Source organism: Lytechinus variegatus, chromosome 5 (assembly GCF_018143015.1).
Source record: "Lytechinus variegatus isolate NC3 chromosome 5, Lvar_3.0, whole genome shotgun sequence".
Taxonomy (NCBI): Eukaryota; Metazoa; Echinodermata; class Echinoidea; order Temnopleuroida; family Toxopneustidae; genus Lytechinus; species Lytechinus variegatus.
This window is the reverse complement of record NC_054744.1, coordinates 672,074-694,397: the sequence shown is the minus strand read 5'-3', so window position 1 is coordinate 694,397 and position 22,324 is coordinate 672,074. Positions and strand designations below refer to the sequence as shown.

The window sequence follows — 22,324 nt, the reverse complement described above, 5'->3', positions numbered from 1 at the left end:
GAGGTCAAGAGTATATGATTGTGTACACTTTTTTGTTCAGTATAACCAAACAATTTGATGTGTCACTCAACAGCTTTGGGGCAGTTTTAAACATTGACCCCTATTGACACCTAACATGGTCAAGATAACCATTAGAAATTTGTCACCAAGTTAAAACTTGTTCATTGTGATGTCATCAATCACATAAAAGTAAAAAATCAGACTTAGCCAATTTGTTGAAGTAACCGGTAAATCATGACATATGCTGCCTGACTAATATGTAACTCACAAGAAATAAACCATAGTTTAACAATTCAGGAATCTTCTGATATTGACTTACTTTTAGCCTTTTCAACATAGTGCTGAAAAAGTTGTTGACATACAGTCACAATATGAACAGTAATACGACGCTGAAGCTCCTTGTTCTCCTCAACTGTCTGAAAAACAGAAGAAAAACAAATTTACAACAAGGAATTTGGGCTAAATAATTATAATAATTTATTTTCTTTGTATTATTACTTTTCATTGAAATCGAATTACATGTAAATCACAGCAGAAAAGATTAATCAATATAGATAATAAATCCAAGAATGTTCTTGATAAACAAATAATTTGTTAAATCACTACAAGGCAAACTTAGTCATTTTAAAGGTGTTGATGGTGATGGCAGTGATGATGAAGATGATAATGAAGAGGTGGCGGCATTGCTATTAATGATTACTATGGTACTCATAATGATGATGATAATGATTATGATGTTAATGATCACAATGATAATGGAAGAAGGAAGTAATCTGATATATCTTAATCTTACCAAGAAAGGATCATCAACTTGTCTTCTGATGTCTGGCCAGATGGAGTTTACCTCTCCTATTATTACACCTGCCTGGTGAATGAGAGGGAAAGAGAGAAAAAGAAAGAAGTTTTAAACTATCCTGAGTCAAAATTGAAAATGTTATCGCTCCATATTTTTTTTTTTTTGGGGGGGGGAATGTGCTACCCAAATCAGGGTACAGATTATAAAGTGACTTACAAGCATCTGTTGCTCCTCCACTGTTAGATCTGGACATTCTGAATCTGCAGCAATCCTACGTCTGATCAATTTAGCCAGCTCAGAAAATGTAATGGGTGGAGATTTGATGCTGTCCTGTTATAACGTGAAAGGCAATGCAGACATTAAGAATCACCGAGATATAGTGCAATAAAGCTCAGTTAAAAAAAAAAAGAAAAAAGGAAAAGAAAAATTGGTGTGTAAAAAGTTATTTAGGATATATATGGGTAATGGGTATGTGTCTTTTATTTTTCATGCTACAATGCAACAAAATCCTGGGGCAGTATTCTGAACATTGTCTTTTCTCAGAGATATGACAGAATCAGTATTCTGGTAGATGTCATAACTGTTGTCATAACAAATGGAGCACATCTGGCAATCTCGCCTGCATTACGCAATTCAATATAGCAGCAGTGCTGACTTCAACAAAGACTACAGAATATTCGTTCACAAAAAAATAACCATCCATATGATAATAAATAGGGAAAGGCGGGGTAAGTTGAGCATAGGGGCAAGTTGAGCCACCACCCCAGGCCAATAATGAATGAGTCAGACATTGTGGTGGTGTCATGAATTGATGACCCATTACATAACCCTTTACCCCACCACATTGTTTTTGATTTTGAAACAAAAAGTAGTTTTTTAGAGGGAAAAATACAAATTTCAGCCAAAAAAGTAAAAAAAAGGTGAAAAAAGATTACCGGTAGTGCTTTTTACCCACACATGTCTTAAAATATAATAAAGAAATAAGAACAATATTGGTAGTCCAAGTATGGATCTTCATTCTTGTCATAGTCTTTTACATGATGGATGCATAAGAAATGTGTGGATGTGAAAATATCGCATTGAGTTAGGACTGGGGTACTTTGAGCCAGCCAACATGGGGCAAGTTGAGCCATGGTAATTCGAATGGTAATGTATCATAAAAAAAGAAACAAACCTTGAATAGCCATTGATATGCAGACAGAAAGGTGCAAATTCACATGGCAGTTTTTTTTACTTTTAGAGGATGTTAGTATTATAAAGAATTAGCAAGTGAAAGTGAAAAGACTTGAAATAAAAAATTGACATGCTGGTCCTTCCCACATACATTTTTTACACAGTTTTCGTGGATCAACAATACCCCACAAGGTGGCACAACTTACCCCACATATGGGGCAAGTTGAGCCATTTGACATCGTTTTTTTCAAAGGTCATAATGAATTCCAGTGTGGGGGTAGAAAGTTATATATAGGTGAAAAATATTTCCCAAGAATCAAATTTAAAGGCAAGGTAATTATTTCTACAATATTATTAGTCATATCAATTCTAACATGCAAAAAGTGTCACAACTTACCCCGCCTTCCCCTACTATGTTCATTTAACCCTAAATGATATTTGACCTTGATCATGTGACCTAAGACTTGTGCAAGACAATCAGTAATACTTGATTACCCTTATGTCCACATAGATCCATAATTTTTTCAAAGTTTAATATGATGGCAAAAATATTTAAGGATGCCATACGACAAAAAATTATGTAAATGTAAATATGACAATTTTGTTCTTTTTGTTTAATACTTTCCAACTGTACATTCCACACTGAGTATGACATGATCACAAAGTTAGTGCCTTTGCTTCGTCTGATTTAGAACACCCTTTAATTTGAACCCCAGTAAATATTTCACAAAAATGAAAATAAATAAATGGCATACTACTAGTTTTATATCACAGTTTATATTTGATCAACCACAAATTAAAGGACTATTCAATGAATATTCAAAATTTGAAATTTTGAATTTCATGATTTCCACTTACATCAATTGGTGTGACGGGCCTTTCAACTTCGAGGTCAACTTTCTCTGCAGCTGTTTAACAAAATAATATCAAGAAACAAAATATCATCAAGTAAAAAAAAAGAGACTAATCAGTTTTTTGGTACAAAATACACTACCCTGTAGGCCTAATGTAAAATAAATATTTTCAAATGAGAGAAAACTTATGTTTTTTTTCTTTTCTAGGTAATGCAAAACTTTATCAAATTCCAATTTAAAAGCACAACTAATATTTGTAAGCTTTCAAATTATTTTCATGAAAATTAGAAGAAAAAAAAAACATAAAAAATCCTCAACTGCAAATAACTGTACCTTTAAAATACCAACAAACCTATTTTTCTTTATGAACAGTTAAAATGTTCAGAGTGATATTTGTGTGAAGAGCCCCATAAAATTAATATGTGCAATGCATGTGACTTGCAGCAGAATAATTTTGGTGATTTTAATGACTTACTGCAAATGCCACTTCTAAAGTGCATTACCAATCACTTTGGCATAGTTTCTCTTACAATGCAAACTCGAAACTAATACTACACTTATCTTTAAACATTCATCTTAAAGAATGTCAAATTATAAAAGTATTAAGAAATTTCAATATCTTAATTTTACAAAGTAAATATGATCAAAAGACATGAAATTGGAGGTTTAAACAATATCTGCCATAACATATCAGCATTCTATTTTTTATTCTTTATTAGAAATTAAGAATACAAGGAGGGTTACCTTCTTCATCAAACTTGGGAGCAAATAAGGTGAGAGGCCCAAGAATTTCTTCATATCGCTTCTGAAGATCCCGCTGAAATATCAAAAGGTAAATCCATACACCAATCTAACTTTGTTTACAAAAGCTTACCGGGGGGGGGGCCACTTCCATTCACGAGTGGATACCACGCACGACCATGGGGTCTCGAAAAGCAGCCCAAACACGTATTTTCCATATTCTGAAAATACACCCCTAAACAAGTAATGGCGTGTATTGGAAACAAAATGATACTTTTGGCAAGTATTCCCTGAAATGAACCCCTTAACAAGTATAGCAATATTTTATTGTTATGTCACGGGCCCGTCGGTCGTCGGTTTTACCTTTACTGTTACACATCATTAATTTTGGTTTAGTATACGGCCCCACCTTCCACACCTTGCAAAAATCGAACTCTAAACACGAAGTGTTGGGGCAAAAAGGACATCCTCTATAAAACATTTTAATTTTGTTTTATCATCCCCACAAATTTGACCCTAAACACGTAGCTTTCCTAGCGAAATAGATACCTTTTTTCATTATTTTTGTGTTTTTGACACCCTTATCACGTTACGTACGAAACGTGCCCTATCGTGAAATAGACATCCTTTTTACGTGTTTTTTTGGTCGCGCATGGTTTTCCACTCGTCAATGTAAGTGGCCCCCCGGGTAACTGCTGCAAACTAGAATATTTTAAAACTAGCACATCAATGATGTGGAGCTCATCCAGCATCTCGCAACAAAATTTAACACAATTTTAATTTCAGCCCTGTTGACACTGTAGTGATTTATATTGGTGACATAAATTGAGGATATAGAATTAAAATTGATGAAGAAATGACATAGAAGCATATTTCGTGATCTATGAATAAATTTCATATGAATTAAGTATTAATAACTATCTAGTCAAAGTTTCTTAACTCTGTGTAGAACCTTGGTAAACCTAATGTAGCTCTCAGATGGAACAAAAATAACCAAAATCAATCAACAAATAAATAAGTAAATTTTGTGAGTTTTGAAAATATATTAGCATATTTAATGAGTTTCAATATTCTATGATGAATTTTGTATCACCACCTCGAGTTATCATATAAAGCAAACAAAATTAGAATTGATTAACAAATGAAGAAAAATCATTTTTTGTGATTTATGAATAAATTTTGCATAAATTAGAATAAATAATTTTTCAGACAAAATTTCAAAATTTTGTGTACAGGTTTGGTGAACCTCATGCAGCTCTACCAGATAGAAGAAAAAAATCAAAATCTGTCCACAAATAAAGAAGAGGTATTTTCTGTGATTTATTAATACATTTTGCATAAATCAGCATAAATTATTTTCTACTGAAAATTTCAAAATCCTCTGTAGAAGTTTGGTGGACCTCATGAAGTTCTACCAGATGGAAGAAAAAATATCAAAATCTGTCAACAAATAAAGAAGAGGCATTTTCTGTGATTTCTGAATAAATTTTGCATAAATTAGCATAAGTAATTTTCTACTGAAAATTTCAAAATTCTGTGTAGAAGTTAGGTGAACCTCATAAAGTTCTACAAGATGGAAAAAAAAAATTGGTCAATAATTAAAGAAGAAGAAGCATTTTATGTGACTTCTTAAAAATATGAATAAATTAATTTCGCATAAATTAGCATAAAAATTGTTCTGGTAAAAATTTCAAAATTCTGTGTAGAAGTTTGGTGAACCTCATGAAATAAAGAAGAAGCATTTTTGTGAATTTTGAAAAATGTGCATAAATTAGCATATTTAATGAATTTCAAAATTCTGTGTAGAAGTTTTGAATCCCCCACCTAGTGCTATCACATAAAGCAAACAGAAATGAAATCGGACTTGAAATGGCGAAGTAGTGGCATTTTGAAATTGTGGACGGACGACAGACGACATGCCACGGCATAAGCTCATCTTACCCTTCGGGCCAGATGAGCTAAAAAGATATGCAACATGATACAATATCAAATGTGATCACTTTCTTCATCAAGTTATTCAATATTCAAAATCAAACAAAGGAACATAGGTGATTACATAATAAAAAGGAAATAAGTCCAGGTCATGAACTAATAAATTACATGCAGGGCAACAAGGTAAATTACAGAAGAAAAAGAATCACAAAATAAACAGCACTTACAAAAGCAATGATAACAAAATATAAAAGATCAAGTTATCAGCGTTAAAAAAATGAGGCGTTACATATTTGAAATTCCTTACTAAATTTAAAATGGAGCCTGACAACAATAAAGGGAATCTTTCTGTTTGTCATTTCCTGTCATATATGTGGATATATCACAAATAATTGATATACATGTAAGAGGACACAAAACAATAATTAAGAAAAAGTTATGATAGATGATATGCAAAATTTAAGGCAGCAATATCAATCACAATTCTCTCCTGAAATATTGTAATTTTCTGGTATCCATTGAGTATTTTATAAATTATACCTAATTAAATATAACCATCACATTAATGTAGGGAGCTCAAAATAGCAACTGTACTTACAATATAATATTAACCCATGGAATACACATGAAATGAAAAAAAAAACGATCCTGTTTATTTTGATACGTGGATAACTGAACCTTCCTTCATCTAAAATCTAAATGTTTTTTATCCAAACGAAAATCACAAATGAAACCCTGAATGATTTTGAAATCCTAAAAAAATTCCTCATGAGCTATAGATCAAAGATTAAGAATAAAACTTACAGATCCAAAGGCGATCTTCTCAATAGGATAGATGTTTTGCTTGGCAATGTTAGAGGCCATGTTGACATTCACATCAGACTTTGAGATCAAGTGCTGCACATCATAAAAAGAAAAAATAGTTATGACATACTGTTGGTTGACCTTGATCATGTGACCTAAAACTTGTCAGTGATACTTGATTACCCCTATATCCATATAATATACACTATATCTAAAAACTTTGAAAGTTATGACAGCAATCTAATAACTAGAGATGCTCGGCGAAACGCGCGGCCGAGCACATGTATCCCCCGAACCCAATGCGTCATCTGTCATTGCGATATATAGAGCTCACACAGAAATTTTCAAATAAATACAATTATCATGGTGACAATGACCCTGCCCACATTTTGTCTGTGGGAACCAAACTTGATGACAAGAATATGATACAATAGTGTGACTCTGCAGAATCTAAAGCATTGAGCAGCATCATCTGTTGGGGAATACAAACTTTATAGAGTAATCTGGATATAACTTACATGTAAGCCTAAGACCCGCCACCAAAAATGATACGCATCTTCGCTTCACCTTCTAATATTGCTTCTGTGTGCCAACTATTACGACAAACTGGAAATAAAGCGGAAGTAACAGGTTTTACCAAATTTTCCACTCCAAAATCATTGGGCGGCTTTGCCTTACCATAATGGATCTTCATGACAAATTTGAAGATGATCGGAGAAGAAATACAGCTTGTAGAGCGCTCACAAGGACATTTATGATATTTCCACAAAACCTCGTTACCATGGAAAAGATTTCTCCGCCCACAGCAAAATCAATAGATGGCTTTGCTTAGCTATAATGGACCTTCATGCCACATTTGATGATGATCAGAGAAGAAATGCAGCTAGTACAGCGCTAACAAGGACATCTCTGCTATTCAACAAAACTCGTAACCATGGCAACGATATCTCTGCGCACACCAAAATCAATAGGCGGCTTTGCTTTACCATAATGGACCTTCATGCCACATTTGAAGATGATTGGAGAAGTAATGCAGCTGGTAGAGTGCTCACAAAGACATCCCTGCTATTTCTAAAAGAACTCTTGTTACCATGGCAACGATGTCTCCGCCCACACCAAAATCGATAGGCGGCTTTGTTATACCATACTCGACTTTCATGCCAAATTTGAAGTTGATCTGAGAAGAAATGCTGCTGATAGAGTGCTCACAAGTATCCTCTGAACTCTGTTTGGGGATACTATTACCTCTACAATGGCCAAAGTTAGAAAACCTTAAATGACCTTTGACTTTTGTTATGTGACCTGAAACTCGCACAAGATGTTCTTTAGTGATACTTGATGACTCGTATGTCCAAGTTTTATGAACTAGACCAATATACTTACAGAGTTAAGATGATGGTAAATCAACAGATTCCCCCATTATGGCCAAAGTTAATTGACCTTTGATGTTGGTCATGTCACCTGAAATGCGCACAGGATGTTGTTCAGTGATACTTTTTTTTTTTTTTTTTTACCTGATTGCTAAGAAAGCATGAATGCTTGTAAGCAAGCAACCAGAGGACCGACGGCTTAAGGTCCCCTCCGAAGGACCTGGTACTGAGAATTAATGCCTTACCAAAGGGCACTAGCGCACCAAGTGGGAATCGAACCCGGGTCACCGGAATACGAATCCCCCGCTCTACCGACTGAGCTATCGCGCCTCCTTGATTACTCTTATGTCCAAGTTTTATGAACTAGACCAATAAACTTTCAAAGTTATGGTAATTCAACAAATACCCCAAACTTGGCCAAAGTTCATTGACCTTACATGACCTTTAACCTTGATCATGTGACCTGAAACTCGCACAGAATGTTCAGTGATACTTGATTACTCTTGTGTCCACATTTCATGAATAAAATCCATAAATTTTCGAAGTTATGGGGCAGTATTCTGAAAACCGTGTTAGCACAAAAATGGTGTTAGCTAACATGATTGGTATTCTGAAAATCATGTTAGCATGAAAAACACGTGGCCCAAGTGGTAACACCGCGCAGGTCATGAAATACGCAGTGCGCAACCCTCATACGCGGTGTTAGGGAGGAAGATAACATGAAATTTGGTATTCTTAAAATGATGTTAGCCAAAATTTTGTTCAAAGATAACACGAAAATTTAACACTGCGTTAAGGAGAGGTTAAGTTTTGGATGACGAGGGCTGTACTTTTTCTAGCAGACGCAAGCGTCAAAAAGAACATAAACAGGCAAATAGCAATCGTTTGGTAGGATTTACTGTAATTTTCTTTCATTTTTTTCCAGCTTTATTTTCCATCTACCTTTAGTCTCTTCTAACAATGATTAAACAACAATTTCTTTAGAATTTCCTATGAAAATACACTTTAAATGCACTTTTGATTTTGATTGATTAAAATCATCATATATGATGTTATTTATTTGGTTTCTTTTGCCAAAATATAAAAAAGACAAAAGGAGAGGAAGAAAATTACAAACGTCTAAAAAAAAAGCACGAACAAAATTTTAAAAGAATAGAATTAGCGATTGCAAAACTCTTCTATAATATTCACATTTTTTGTCCCTTTTTCAATGATTAAAGCTCCATTGATAACTTTTTTTTTACTCTCAATTTTTTTAGGTTATTCTCAATTTATCTAACATGCCAGTCAATCTATATGCTTCGGATGGGCAGGGGGGGGCGGTCAAAAGTGATTTTTTTTTTTTTTGCATGGCTGATCGCTCAACGCATCAAATTATAATTTTAAAAAAATTGTGTTTGATATTTCTATGTAAGATTTAATTTTTTTTAAAGGTCAAGTCCACCCCAGCAAAATGTTGACTTGAATAAATAGAAAAAAATCAAACTAGCATAACACTGAAAATTTCATCAAAATCGGATGTAAAATAAGAAAGTTATGGCATTTTAAAGTTTCGCTTATTTTTCACAAAACAGTGATATGCACAACTCAGTGACATGCTTGATTATTGAATCAATTTTTTGTAGGGGTGGACTTGTCCTTTAAAGTGATTTTCATGCTTTTTAAAATTGCATTGCATATTCATTTATTCCAAGTTCTCAAAATTATTGGGGGGGCATGTATGAATAATGCTCCCCCCTCCCCATTTTTCAGGGCGATCGTCTCCTGCCCGCTCCACAATCGATCCAGGCCTCTGTCTCCTGTTATAATTTCTTATCCATGCTGTCTGAAATAATCAATTTCTTGTATTATGATATCATTCTGTTATCTTGTGAAGTATGAAAATAAAATTCAATTCAATTCTTAATTGTCACAATCACGTACCCCTCCCCAATAGCTCTAACTTTTATTTAGCTGCATGAGCTTACAGAATGATGTCACAATGCAGGCTTTGTCACTGTGTGCACGTTAACTTTTCCCTGAAAATTTTGCGCGATTTGTTTCTTTAACAGCGCATTTGATTGGATTAAATAGATGTAGAGTGGGAGGAGATGAAGATAACACAAAATGAGATAACACGTAGATAGGTTTTCAGAATACCGATTTGGGGGTATGTTAGGGGCGTGTTAAATCAAAGAGATAACACAATATTTAACACGAAAGTTAACACGATTTTCAGAATACCGCCCATGATGGTAATTCAACAGATACCCCCATTATCAAAGTTCATTGAACTTTCACATTGGTCATGTGACCTGAAATGCGCACAGGATATTCAGTGATACTTGATTACTTTTATGTCCAAGTTTTATGAACTAGACCAATAAAGTTTCAAAGTTATGATGGTAATTCAGCAAATAAACATTCAAATAGCCCCAATTTGGCCAAAGTTCATTGACCCTAAATGACCTTTGATAGTCTATGGGTAATATTGGGTGGCAGACTTGCATCTCATTCAATCATGCGGGCAGGGGCTCGAGTCCGAGGGTGAACATTTACTATCTTGCACACGATCAATTATAAGAATTCTAATAAATAATAGTTAAAATATTGCAAAAACAGATTGTAATTACTTTTTTCATATTATATCTATCTAATCATATCCGTCTACCTATCCACTATCTATGTTATAAATCTATCTGTCTATACCTACATGACATATCTATTTATCTCTGTCTAATAAATAACTATCTGTTCGAATATGTCTCTATCTCTCACACTCTATTTATCTATCCATATGTCTATCTATCCATATGTCTATCTGTCTGTCTGTCTCGTCTATCTATCCATCTCTCTGTCTAATATATTAATCTATCTGTTTAAATATGTATATCTATCTATCCATCTATCTGCCTGTCTCTATCTATCTATCTATCTATCTATGTCTTTCCGTCTATCTACGTTAACCACCAATCAATCTCTCCATCCATCCATCTATATAATTATCTATCTTATATGTATCTGTTTGAATATGTATGTCTGTTTATCTATCTTTCAATCTGATATTTTTTTCTGTTTGCCTATCTACAGGACAGACCACCTAGTTTGTCCGTAGGACGAATTAAAATCTAGTATTAATATTAATGCTGACTGGCCTGCGACCGATCGCATATCCTGTGCATGCAATATTTTGAAATCAGCCATGAATAATACATGTGAGGAATTAGATACTGGCCCAAAATCACCAATTTTGAGGATAACCAGAGGATGGACACGGAGTGAAATACAAGTAAGAGTAAGAAATTTGGCTATTTTTCTTTCTCGTTATATTTTTTTCTTTGATTTTTACAATAAACCACTTTTTGATCCCACCTTTGTCACTCGGTATATCCGATCAAGTTCACCGTCTCGAAGTTCGGGTAGGTGGAGCGTGGTGTAGCGGTAGGGAAGTGGAGTGGAGCCTGCACGAACATCACTTGATTGAGGTAGGGGTAACCAAGGGAGTATGGGTAAATACACGGCGATCTCCTGGGCACCGACCCGCGAAGCGTGCCGACGCCCAGGAGCTCACCGTGTATTTACCCATACTCACGGGACAAGGGTAGATTATGGTCAAAACGAAAAGTTCTCTCCTTCTACCCTAGTCTCGATCGGCCATAACAAAAATGGCTGATCGAGACTGGGGTAGGAGAGAACTTTTCGTTTTTTTGAGGTTCCAGTCTGCGCCTCGATGTCAGGACACTGCCACTCGATAGACCTTCATCCATATAATCGTGGTAAGTATATAATTTCTGTTTTCACAATTTATCTTGCTAGATATTTTGACCATAATCTACCCTAGTCCCATGAGCAGTGTGACCAGACGTCCCTTATTTCCCGGGATTAAGCTTGTAACCGATTTTGCAATCGGCAACCGATTCCATTCGATTTCACCACAATCAGCGATCACTTGCCGATCTGCGATCATGCCCCTTGAGGGAAAAAATCGGCGTAGATCTAACCTTAGTTACAGTGCGTGATCGTTCAGAACATATTTCCAGATTGTTTTTGAGGTGCTACCTATTTCTATTAATCAGTAAGAAGAACGCGGTATTATCTCTGACGATGTGGTGATAGCGGATGCCGCCGTGAAATTTTTAAAGGTCGTATTACTGACGGAGATCACAGCGCTACTCTCTTACATCGTTTATGATGATACACATCTTCTCTTCAACCTCTTGGTGATAGCGGACGCCGCCGTGAACTTTTAAAGGTTATATTATTGACGGAGATCACTGCGCTACTCTCTTACATCGTTTATGATGATAGACATCTTCTCTTCAACCTTGTGGTGATAGCGGATGCCGCCATGAAGTTTTAAAGGTCGTATTACTGACGGAGATCACAGCGATACTCTCTTACATCGTTTATGGTGATAGACATCTTCTCTTCAACCTCGTGGTGATAGCGGACCCAGCCGTGAACTTTTAAAGGTTATATTATTGACGGAGATCACTGCGCTACTCTCTTACATCGTTTATGATGATAGACATCTTCTCTTCAACCTCGTGGTGATAGCGGATGCCGCCGTGAAGTTTTAAAGGTTGTATTATTGACGGAGATCACTGCGCTACTCTCTTGCATCATTTATGATGATATACATCTTCTTTTCAACCTCGTGGTGATAGCCGACCGCGCCGTGAACTTAATAAAGTCGTATTATTGATGGACATCTCGGCGCTAATCTCTTACATCGTTTATGATGATAAACATCTTCTTTTCAACCTCGTGGTGATAGCGGATGCCGCCGTGAAGTTTTAAAGGTTGTATTATTGACGGAGATCACTGCGCTAATCTCTTACATCGTTTATGATGAAACACATCTTCTCTTCAACCTCTTGGTGATAGCGGACCCCGCCATGAACTTAACGAAGTCGTATTATTGACGGAGCTCGTTGCGTAACTATCTTACATCGTTTATGATGAAAGACATCTTCTTTTCAACCTCGTGGTGATAGCGGACCCCGCCGTGAACATTATTAATAAAGTCGTATTATTGATGTACTTCTCTACGCTACTCTCTAATGTCATTTATGATGAAAGACATCTTCTCTTCATCCTCGTAGTGACAGCGGACCCCGCCGTGAACTTAACTAAGTCGTATTATTGATAGAGCTCGTTGCGTAACTATCTTAAATCGTTTATGATGATATACATCTTCTTTTCAACCTCGTGGTGATAGCGGACCCAGCCGTGAACTTTTAAAGGTTATATTATTGACGGAGATCACTGCGCTACTCTCTTACATCGTTTATGATAGACATCTTCTCTTCAACCTTGTGGTGATAGCGGATGCCGCCGTGAAGTTTTAAAGGTTGTATAATTGACGGAGATCACTGCGCTACTCTCTTACATCGTTTATGATGATAGACATCTTCTCTTCAACCTCGTGGTGATAGCGGATGCCGCCGTGAAGTTTTATTATTGACGGAGATCACTGCGCTACTCTCTTACATCGTTTATGATGATAGACATCTTCAACCTCGTGGTGATAGCGGACCCCGCCGTGAACTTAATAAAGTTGTATTATTGATGTACATCTCGGCGCTACTCTCTTACATCGTTTATGGTGATAGACATCTTCTCTTCAACCTCGTGGTGATAGCGGACCCAGCCGTGAACTTTTAAAGGTTATATTATTGACGGAGATCACTGCGCTACTCTCTTACATCGTTTATGATGATAGACATCTTCTTTTCAACCTTGTGGTGGTAGCCGACCCCGCCGTGAACTTAATAAAGTCGTATTATTGATGGACATCTCGGCGCTAATCTCTTACATCGTTTATGATGATAAACATCTTCTTTTCAACCTCGTGGTGATAGCGGATGCCGCCATGAAGTTTTAAAGGTTGTATTACTGACGGAGATCACTGCACTACTCTCTTACGTCGTTTATGATGAAACACATCTTCTCTTCAACCTCTTGGTGATAGCGGACCCCGCCATGAACTTAACGAAGTGGTATTATTGACGGAGCTCGTTGCGTAACTATCTTACATCGTTTATGATGATATACATCTTCTTTTCAACCTCGTGGTGATAGCGGACCCCGCCGTGAACTTTATTCATAAAGTCGTACTATTGACGGAGATCACTGCGCTACTCTCTTACATCGTTTATGATGATAAACATCTTCAACCTCGTGGTGATAGCGGACCCCGCCGTGAACTTAATAAAGTTGTATTATTGATGTACATCTCGGCGCTACTCTCTTACATCGTTTATGGTGATAGACATCTTCTCTTCGACCTCGTGGTGATAGCGGACCCAGCCGTGAACTTTTAAAGGTTATATTATTGACGGAGATCACTGCGCTACTCTCTTACATCGTTTATGATAGACATCTTCTCTTCAACCTCGTGGTGATAGCGGATGCCGCCGTGAAGTTTTAAAGGTTGTATTATTGATGGAGATCACTGCGCTACTCTCTTGCATCATTTATGATGATATACATCTTCTTTTCAACCTCGTGGTGATAGCCGACCCCGCCGTGAACTTAATAAAGTCGTATTATTGATGGACATCTCGGCGCTAATCTCTTACATCGTTTATGATGATAAACATCTTCTTTTCAACCTCGTGGGGATAGCGGACGCCGCCGTGAAGTTTTAAAGGTTGTATTATTGACGGAGATCACTGCGCTACTCTCTTACATCATTTATGATGATATACATAGATCTTCTCTTCAACCTCGTGGTGATAGCGGACCCCGCCGTTAACTTAACAAAGTCGTATTATTGACGGAGCTCGTTGCGTAACTATCTTACATCTTTTATAATGATATACATCTTCTTTTCAACCTCGTGGTGATAGCGGACCCCGCCGTGAACTTAATAAAGTTGTATTATTGATGGACATCTCGGCGCGGCGCTACTCTCTTACGTCGTTTATGATGAAAGACATCTTCAACCTTGTGGTGATAGCGGACCCCGCCGTGAACTTAATAAAGTCGTATTTTTGATGTACTTCTCGGCGCTACTCTCTTACATCGTTTATGGTTATAGACATCTTCTCTTCAACCTCGTGGTGATAGCGGACCCCGCCGTGAACTTAATAAAGTCGTACTATTGATGGACATCTCACCGCTAATCTCTTACATCGTTTATGATGATATGCATCTACTCTTCAACCTCGTGGTGATAGCGGACCCCGCCGTGAACCTCATTAATGAAGTCGTATTATTGATGTACTTCTCTGCGCTACTCTCTTACATCTTTTATGATGAAAGACATCTTCTCTTCATCCTCGTGGTGATAGCGGACCCCGCCGTGAACTTAACTAAGTCGTATTATTGACGGAGATCACTGCGCTACTCTCTTACATCGTTTATGATGATATACATAGATCTTCTTTTCAACCTCGTGGTGATAGCGGACCCCGCCGTGAACTTAATAACGTTGTCTTATTGACAGACATCATCGCGCGACTCTCATACATTGTACGAGATCAAGGGATCATTCCAATAATTCTAAATAGCTAGCACCTCACATAAAAGTACTTATAAAAGATGTCCCGCCGATCGTTTATTGACATGTGATCTATGAGAATTATTTTCATTTTATTTTCGTCATTTTATGTTGCGTCTTTGTTCGGAAGATGCGTCGTTTATCCTTCTAATAAAAATCACTCATTTCATTGTAAAGCAGTAAAGTCTCAAAACCCTTTTCAAACATGTTTCAAACGATCGCGCATTTTGGCGACTTCCATTCCAATGCATTCGTCTTTGTGACTTTGTAAGGAAGATGCAAAACAAAATTTTGATTTATTCCTTTGTTTTTAAACATCGCTGATTCGATTTCGATTTTAGAAGCTTAACTGCCGATCCGATTTTCGATCTGATTTTTTATTCGATTTACAACATCATCATAGTCCCGTATTTTGATCCTTTGTCCCGGCGTCCTGACAACCCTTCCCGGGACACCTATTTGTCCCGCATTTCAGAATATTGAACAAAATATAGTCAATACATTTAAATAACAAATTTTCATCAAATAACCAACATAATTATGGCGAAACAGGGACTACAATAAAATCGATATCTTTAAACGTTGGAAGTTCTGCAGTAATTTTCTTAACCCAATACAATAGGCCTAACGCATTGCAAATCAACTGGCCTCCTGCTGCCTTGGCCTAATTAATAATTCCATCAAGCTAGTTTGACTTTGGAACCCTGCCTTCAAGGCTTCAGTTTGGTATTCATGATTTTGATTAATTTTGTGTGAACTGTGAGAAATTTTGGATTGAAAATCAACTTCATGATAATTTTCAAAATGTGCGCAAATTATGGTCACCCCATCATAAACACACGGTGAGCTCCCGGGCGCCGGCCGGCGAAACGAGCCGGCGCTCACTGACACTGGGTTAAGGTGGTACGGTAGGGCTAGGCCTACCGTAAGGGCACTAGTATTCAACCGGCATAATTCAAAGATTTTGACACATTTCCAAAAATATTTAGAAATATGGAAACTATCTTAATTTCATACCTTTGTTATTTCCAGGGTAATCTGTTGTCGGTATTTTCTTTATCAATCTGTCGACTGTATGCGCGTAGGATCGAATTATGCGCCGATGGCCTTTTGCACTGAATTGCACTAGTATTCAACCTAGTGAGGATAGATAGCAAATCTCAAAAGGGTTTATATTGCTAAATTAGATTAAGATCTATGTAAGTATCTGGCTTTGATTAATTCCCTGTTTGGTCTCATCTCAAATGGTCTAGTCCATAGTCGGATGGGACAAGGGCAGATTGAGAGACAGGACCATCTTTCATCGCTAGGTTGAATACTAGTGCAGACGGGTTGAATACTAGTGCAAAAAACCGTCGCCGTATAATTCGATCGCCCGTGCACACAGTTGACTGGTTGAAGAAAAAAATAACGGAAAAAGAATAACCAGCATTTGCTCTTAGAAATAAGACGGGTCTGAAATTCAGGTAAATTCTATGTTTCTATATATTTGATGAAACCCTCCAAACGGGTTGAATACTAGTGCCCTTACGGTACTCACAGTCACACAACACCGGCTGCCAATGAATCCGAACGGTATTCATTCGTAATCAAAACTTACTGTGATTAATGAAATAGATCCCTATGGACTTGTAAGAAACTAAATGACGGCAAGTATGATGTTTCACCAAGGAAAACGACCTCATTTAGTCTTAGAAAACGGGAAGCAAGCCAATGACTGGGCCGGGCTCTCTAATTATACAACTCCCGTTGCTACGTTACCCAAGAGCGTCGCGGCCATGGTAGCTAGCTAGCTCCACCGGCGCCCTCCGCTTCGGGTATATATCGCGCTGGAGTTATCGACCAATAAGGATTTTGAAGATAGCGGACTATAAACAGACATTTACACTGAGAGATCAGTGGATATTTATAAATCAATAGATTTTGTGTACCGCGTTTACAAAAGCACGAACTGAAATTGAAATTATATGAATAAATATCGGTATCAAGAGTAAATGATTATCTATTGAAGTTGGAACAAAAAAAAACTTATAAACATCGATTAAGCATTAGTAATAATAATAATGATAAAACTCACAATGCTGATTAGCGAGCCGGATCGATGAGGGGCGCGCATGGATGACAACGTGAGAAAGAGGTGATTTTCCGGGGTTTTTTTTTATCTTTATGCCCACGATGAAACTTGGATAAAAACAAATCAAAACACCCAGACCATGGCCCATCAATTGGAGTTAATGGTGTGTGTGTTTGGGAGGGAGAGATGACGGACATAAATTTTCTCTTCAGTGAGTATTTTTTTTCTTTCCTTTTTTTTTTGTTGGGGGAGCTCAGGATATAGTTTCTTTTTGCAGGCGTAACCGTTATGTAGTCCAAAATAATCATATAAAATATATCGAATGACGTATATTAGGAAGAGTGGTTGGCGTTTTCTAAAAGCCTAGATACTACCCTTTCACCTGGTATAAGTCCCATGCAGGAACACTCTTTACTTTACTTTACTTTTATCCAACGATGCTTGTAGGACTATGCCTGTTAATCAATCCAAGGGAATAGACAGTATGCTCCACACTAGTTTCAATTAGTTACAATAAATATTGTGCTCAGAAGTATTAATACCCCTTGGAAAATCACAGGGTTTTTTTTCATTTTTAAGTAAAATAAGAGTAGAAATGGAGTCAGTTACGAATCAATCAAATACATTTAGGTATATCATGTACAAAAGCGTGCCATTTTTATTTAATTCTTTTTTTTTTGGTCCTAACCTTGCAACTAATGCCAATCATATGACTTTTCTACATATTACGCCAGTCTTATTAAGATAAAAGATAATTTACCAGACAGAGTATTGAGTGGGAGTGTGTGGTTTATTAACAACACGGCCAAGAGGCCGGATACCGGTTATCCGCGCAGCTTACATGTAGCGGCAATACAAATCAAAGTATCTAACAAACACCATGGCGTGACTCATTTTTCTTCTTTCCTATTTTCGTCTTTCCCTTTTTCTAAGTAACTATCAAAGTTATATAACAAGTACTAAACCCTTAATAACTCTCTACAAACTCTAACAAAACAAGAGTCAATGAGGGACCAACTATCCCTCAACATTATATCAGTAAGTCAAACAAATCTTAATTGCTTTACATTTTACTTTACAGCATAAAACTATAAACTAACACAATTAAATTGCCTTCGAACACTGACCATCTACCAACTAGACACAAGTAAAATGTTTCTTTTTTTTAATATAGATCATGTCTATATATTTTTGCATACTTTGCAAATTCTCGGAAACTTCAGCAATTATCCTAAAGTACACTTTAACAATCTTCATTATTAAGCAAAAACAGAAAAACATAACAATCGTTTGAATTTAACTTCACCTCCTCAATGTCCAATGAAAAAAAGAATCATGTCTAGCTCTCCATACATTTTACAATAGTTCCCATAAAGTCAGGAATTATCGAAAATATTCTTACAATAAATTCTGGGTTATAAGAATATGAAAAAACATCAATAATTTGAAAAGACGTTAAGTAAAAAACATCTATCAATCGTTTAAAAAGAAGTTCACCTCCATTGAGAGAACCATGTGAGTTATTTTTTTAAAAAAATACACAACAAAAGTAACATTATCAAATAATGCTCAAAGATAAATAAAAAAGCAGTATCAAACTCCAACCAATGATTGGCCTACAGTATGACAGAAAGTAATTTTCAAAACACTTAAAAAGCCTCTACAAATAATAATTTAAACTGTTTATCAATTGACATACAAACAGAAACTTCTAAGTAAATTAAATTGATGCATTGTAACTTTTAATACAATCAATCTACAATCAGCAAACTTAAGTGGGATATGATTAGGTACAGTGTTCATATCTCCTTAATAATAACAAACATCACCAAATCCATAATATACACAATGATAAACAATTATTTTGTGTGAACAGCTCAAAATAAAAAAAAAATAAAAGGGGTATACAGCAATAATCACTTGCTAAAAAAACAATCAAAACATTGTTACAAATTAGCACCATATTCAATCGTAAGAATATGGTACTGTATTAATAATCACCTGTCTGTAGTAAACGATTAAAACAGTAATGCACATAATTAAAATGTATAATGAGCATAATACAGTGTACATGGAATGCAAACAAGAGTTCTGACACCACTCAATTCAACAAGAGCTTTTCATTTAAGTCCAATACTCGTACAACTCAAGCAGTTATCTCTTCATCCCTTGCCATATTGTCCTCATTCTACCATTACATGTATCCAAATTACATCACATCCTTGGGATCACATCATAGGAAACAACATCAATGAGCATTGACACCTGCACCATGGAACAGTCTTGCATCTTTCATACTTCTCTAAAACAATCATGCAAGTGTACCTTAACAATCCTGTACCTAGCACATTTGTTGAACCAACTTCTTTATAAAAAAAACACAAGCGAATATCAACCATATTCAATCTCGCATCAACAAACAATGCAAATGTCACTATTACTCAATCGCACAACAACGAACAAAGCAAAAGTCAAGTCCTAACACTGCAAACAAACAAAACCCTATATCAATTGTGAACTCCAGGTTTTCGCTCATAACTTTGCCAAGTAAATGACGAAGAATAATAAAATGTTAAAACATTGTACATGAAAGCAATCATAAGCAACATTGTCAAATAAAGATACATTACAAAAGGGTAAACATCAGTTTAATGCAATGTAACGTGACAAAAAATAAACATACATATATAATATATAAAACCATAAAACATGTGAAATACATGGTCAATGAACATATATCATGGGATAGGGGGACTGAGAGTCAAGGGTACTGTGATCAGGAGGGTGATCATGTGTTGTGGTGAACAGGCAAGGCTTGCTCTGGCAGTCATCATCCGGTACAGTCATGACAGTGGGGTTAGGGCGTACACCTAACTGAAAAGCATGGGGTGCTGTGTAGAGACCGGAACCTATGGAGTGGGGAAGACTAGGGGGACTAACATCCTTGTGAGACAGGGTCAAAGGGACATTACTCAAACAGGCAGGGGTGTCAGGAGGGATGGATGTGGGACTAATCAGTTCAGGAATGGCAGATGGAGTAGGAGCCAGTAACGTGGGTATGCCATCATCAGCAAGGGACACTGGGGAGTCAGGGATACTGCTGGCTTCAACCCGAAGAGTATCGCTGGTGGCGCTAGTTGTCATCTGGGGGTCAGCGTCAAAGGAACCGTGGGCTCTTGAAGCCGGCAAACCATGGTCATGGGCACCACAGACGTCTGTCACAGATGAAGAACCGTGATCATGGGCAACGCGGACTATTGTTGCTGACGAAGAACCGTGATCATGGGCACCTCGGGACACTGATGGAGGACCCTAATCATAGGTACCACTGGTCACTGAAGGAGGACAGGGCGGATCATGGGTACCACTGGCTTTCTTCGTTGAAGGGGTACCAAAGGCTACATGGGTCGCCAAGGGTGGGCCATGGATTCTAACCTCAGTTGCCATAGGTGTCAACTGGATCTGGTAGGTAGCGACAAGGGTGGACATCCGTCATCTCGATGGTGTGAACGATGGCCTGAATAAAACATGGTCTATCAGTGTGTGGTTGGTCATGTGACTGAAAGATCTGTGTACTGATATCAGGATCATGAGAGGATTGTGAGAGGATTGTGAGGTGTCATGAATAGGTGTGATGTGTGGATGACAAGGAGGGCGTGTAGATGTTGTGGTGTTCGATTCCAACTCACGGACACAATCTTTATGGAGCGAAACGAACGAGCACGGTTTTTTTTAGTGAATCCGAATCGGGCAAGTTTGACTGATCGATAACCGAATCGGGCGAGCGCAGCGAAATGATCGAATCGGGCATGCGCAACTCACTGGTTAGAACGGGTGAGCGTAGATCATCAAACGTCTCGGGCAACCGCACTAATAATTCGTCAGTTGAATCGGGAACTAACAAACTAGACTTAGCTGTCAACACAGGCAAATGAAAATTGTCAGTCAAATCGGGCACAAGATCGAATGTAGGTTTATGCTCAACTATTTCATTTGATGTGGTCATGTTAACAACTTCACTTAGATTCTTGAGAGAGGGTTGATTCTCGCTACCCTTACTCGACTTGACACAAGAGTCAGAATGTTCAGACCCGGACCGGGAGGACAGATCTACCTCAATTGAGTCAATACGCTTGGACTGCTTGCTTGATGGCAAGAGCTCATTGTACACAACCAACTCAGACCGACTCTCGTCTGAGAGGACACCAAGATTATTATTCCCTGTAACTATGGCAATGGGTGCTGGCCTAGACACCACATGCATTAGATCAACATCACCACCAATCTCTTCATGAGTAGACCGAATTACACTACCGTTATCACATGGCGAAGGTTTCTCACTCATGACATTACTCGAGTTACCATAGATTAAAAAAGACTCATCGCTGAATGTAATGAGGTGCCTTGATGGTCTAATGAAGATGTCGTTTGCTTCCATAAATGGGACACCAGCAATAATTCCAACATTCCTCAAGGCATCGTCCTCTACAACCAAACCATCAAAATACAACTCTAGGCCATCACGGAACAGTGTGAAATCAGTGAGGCCAATGATATCATTCTTGTTGACATATTTAGATTTTTCAATGTAATCAACTTCAATCATCATCATTAATATCTCCAATCCCAATATCTCTGCCATTGATTCACCTCACATGCACTCCTAATCTCTATTATCACTTCTTTCTGTTCATAATTATCATCAAAACCACACAACGCATGGAAATAAGGGGATGTGACTGTGTTACAAGGATTGGAGCATCGCTCCATTCTGCTATTAACCGCCACGCCCTCTCGCGAGGCGGTGCCCTTGGCCGCGGACACGCCCACATGTATCTCCGAGCAACTATTCATACTGCACATGAATTTAAGTTGAAGGGACTACATACTCAAAATGCAAAAGAACTCAAACCTATCACCGTTAGTCTAACGGAGCGCCTGGCCCCTTGTATAGAGTAAGAATTATCGGACTGTTGGTAGGATCACCTTAGGGCCTTAGGTTCAGACCACAAGCTGCCACCACGCCAGTCTTATTGAGATAAAAGATAATTTACCAGACAGAGTATTGAGAGGGAGTGTGTGGTTTATTAACAA

General features: G+C 37.3%; 1 protein-coding gene across 1 annotated transcript in view; it reads right to left on the bottom strand.

Moving 5' to 3' along the window:
- Window positions 1-16,993, bottom strand: part of LOC121415018 (coiled-coil domain-containing protein 87-like) — a gene marked incomplete at its 3' end in the record, with an annotated part of 48,649 nt that extends 31,656 nt beyond the window's left edge. The window contains 7 exon segments of the mRNA XM_041608060.1: window positions 320-416; window positions 794-865; window positions 1,013-1,126; window positions 2,828-2,877; window positions 3,568-3,640; window positions 6,301-6,393; window positions 16,757-16,993. Of these exon segments, the coding sequence (XP_041463994.1) occupies window positions 320-416; window positions 794-865; window positions 1,013-1,126; window positions 2,828-2,877; window positions 3,568-3,640; window positions 6,301-6,360 (466 nt within the window).
- Window positions 16,994-22,324: the final 5,331 nt, after the last annotated feature.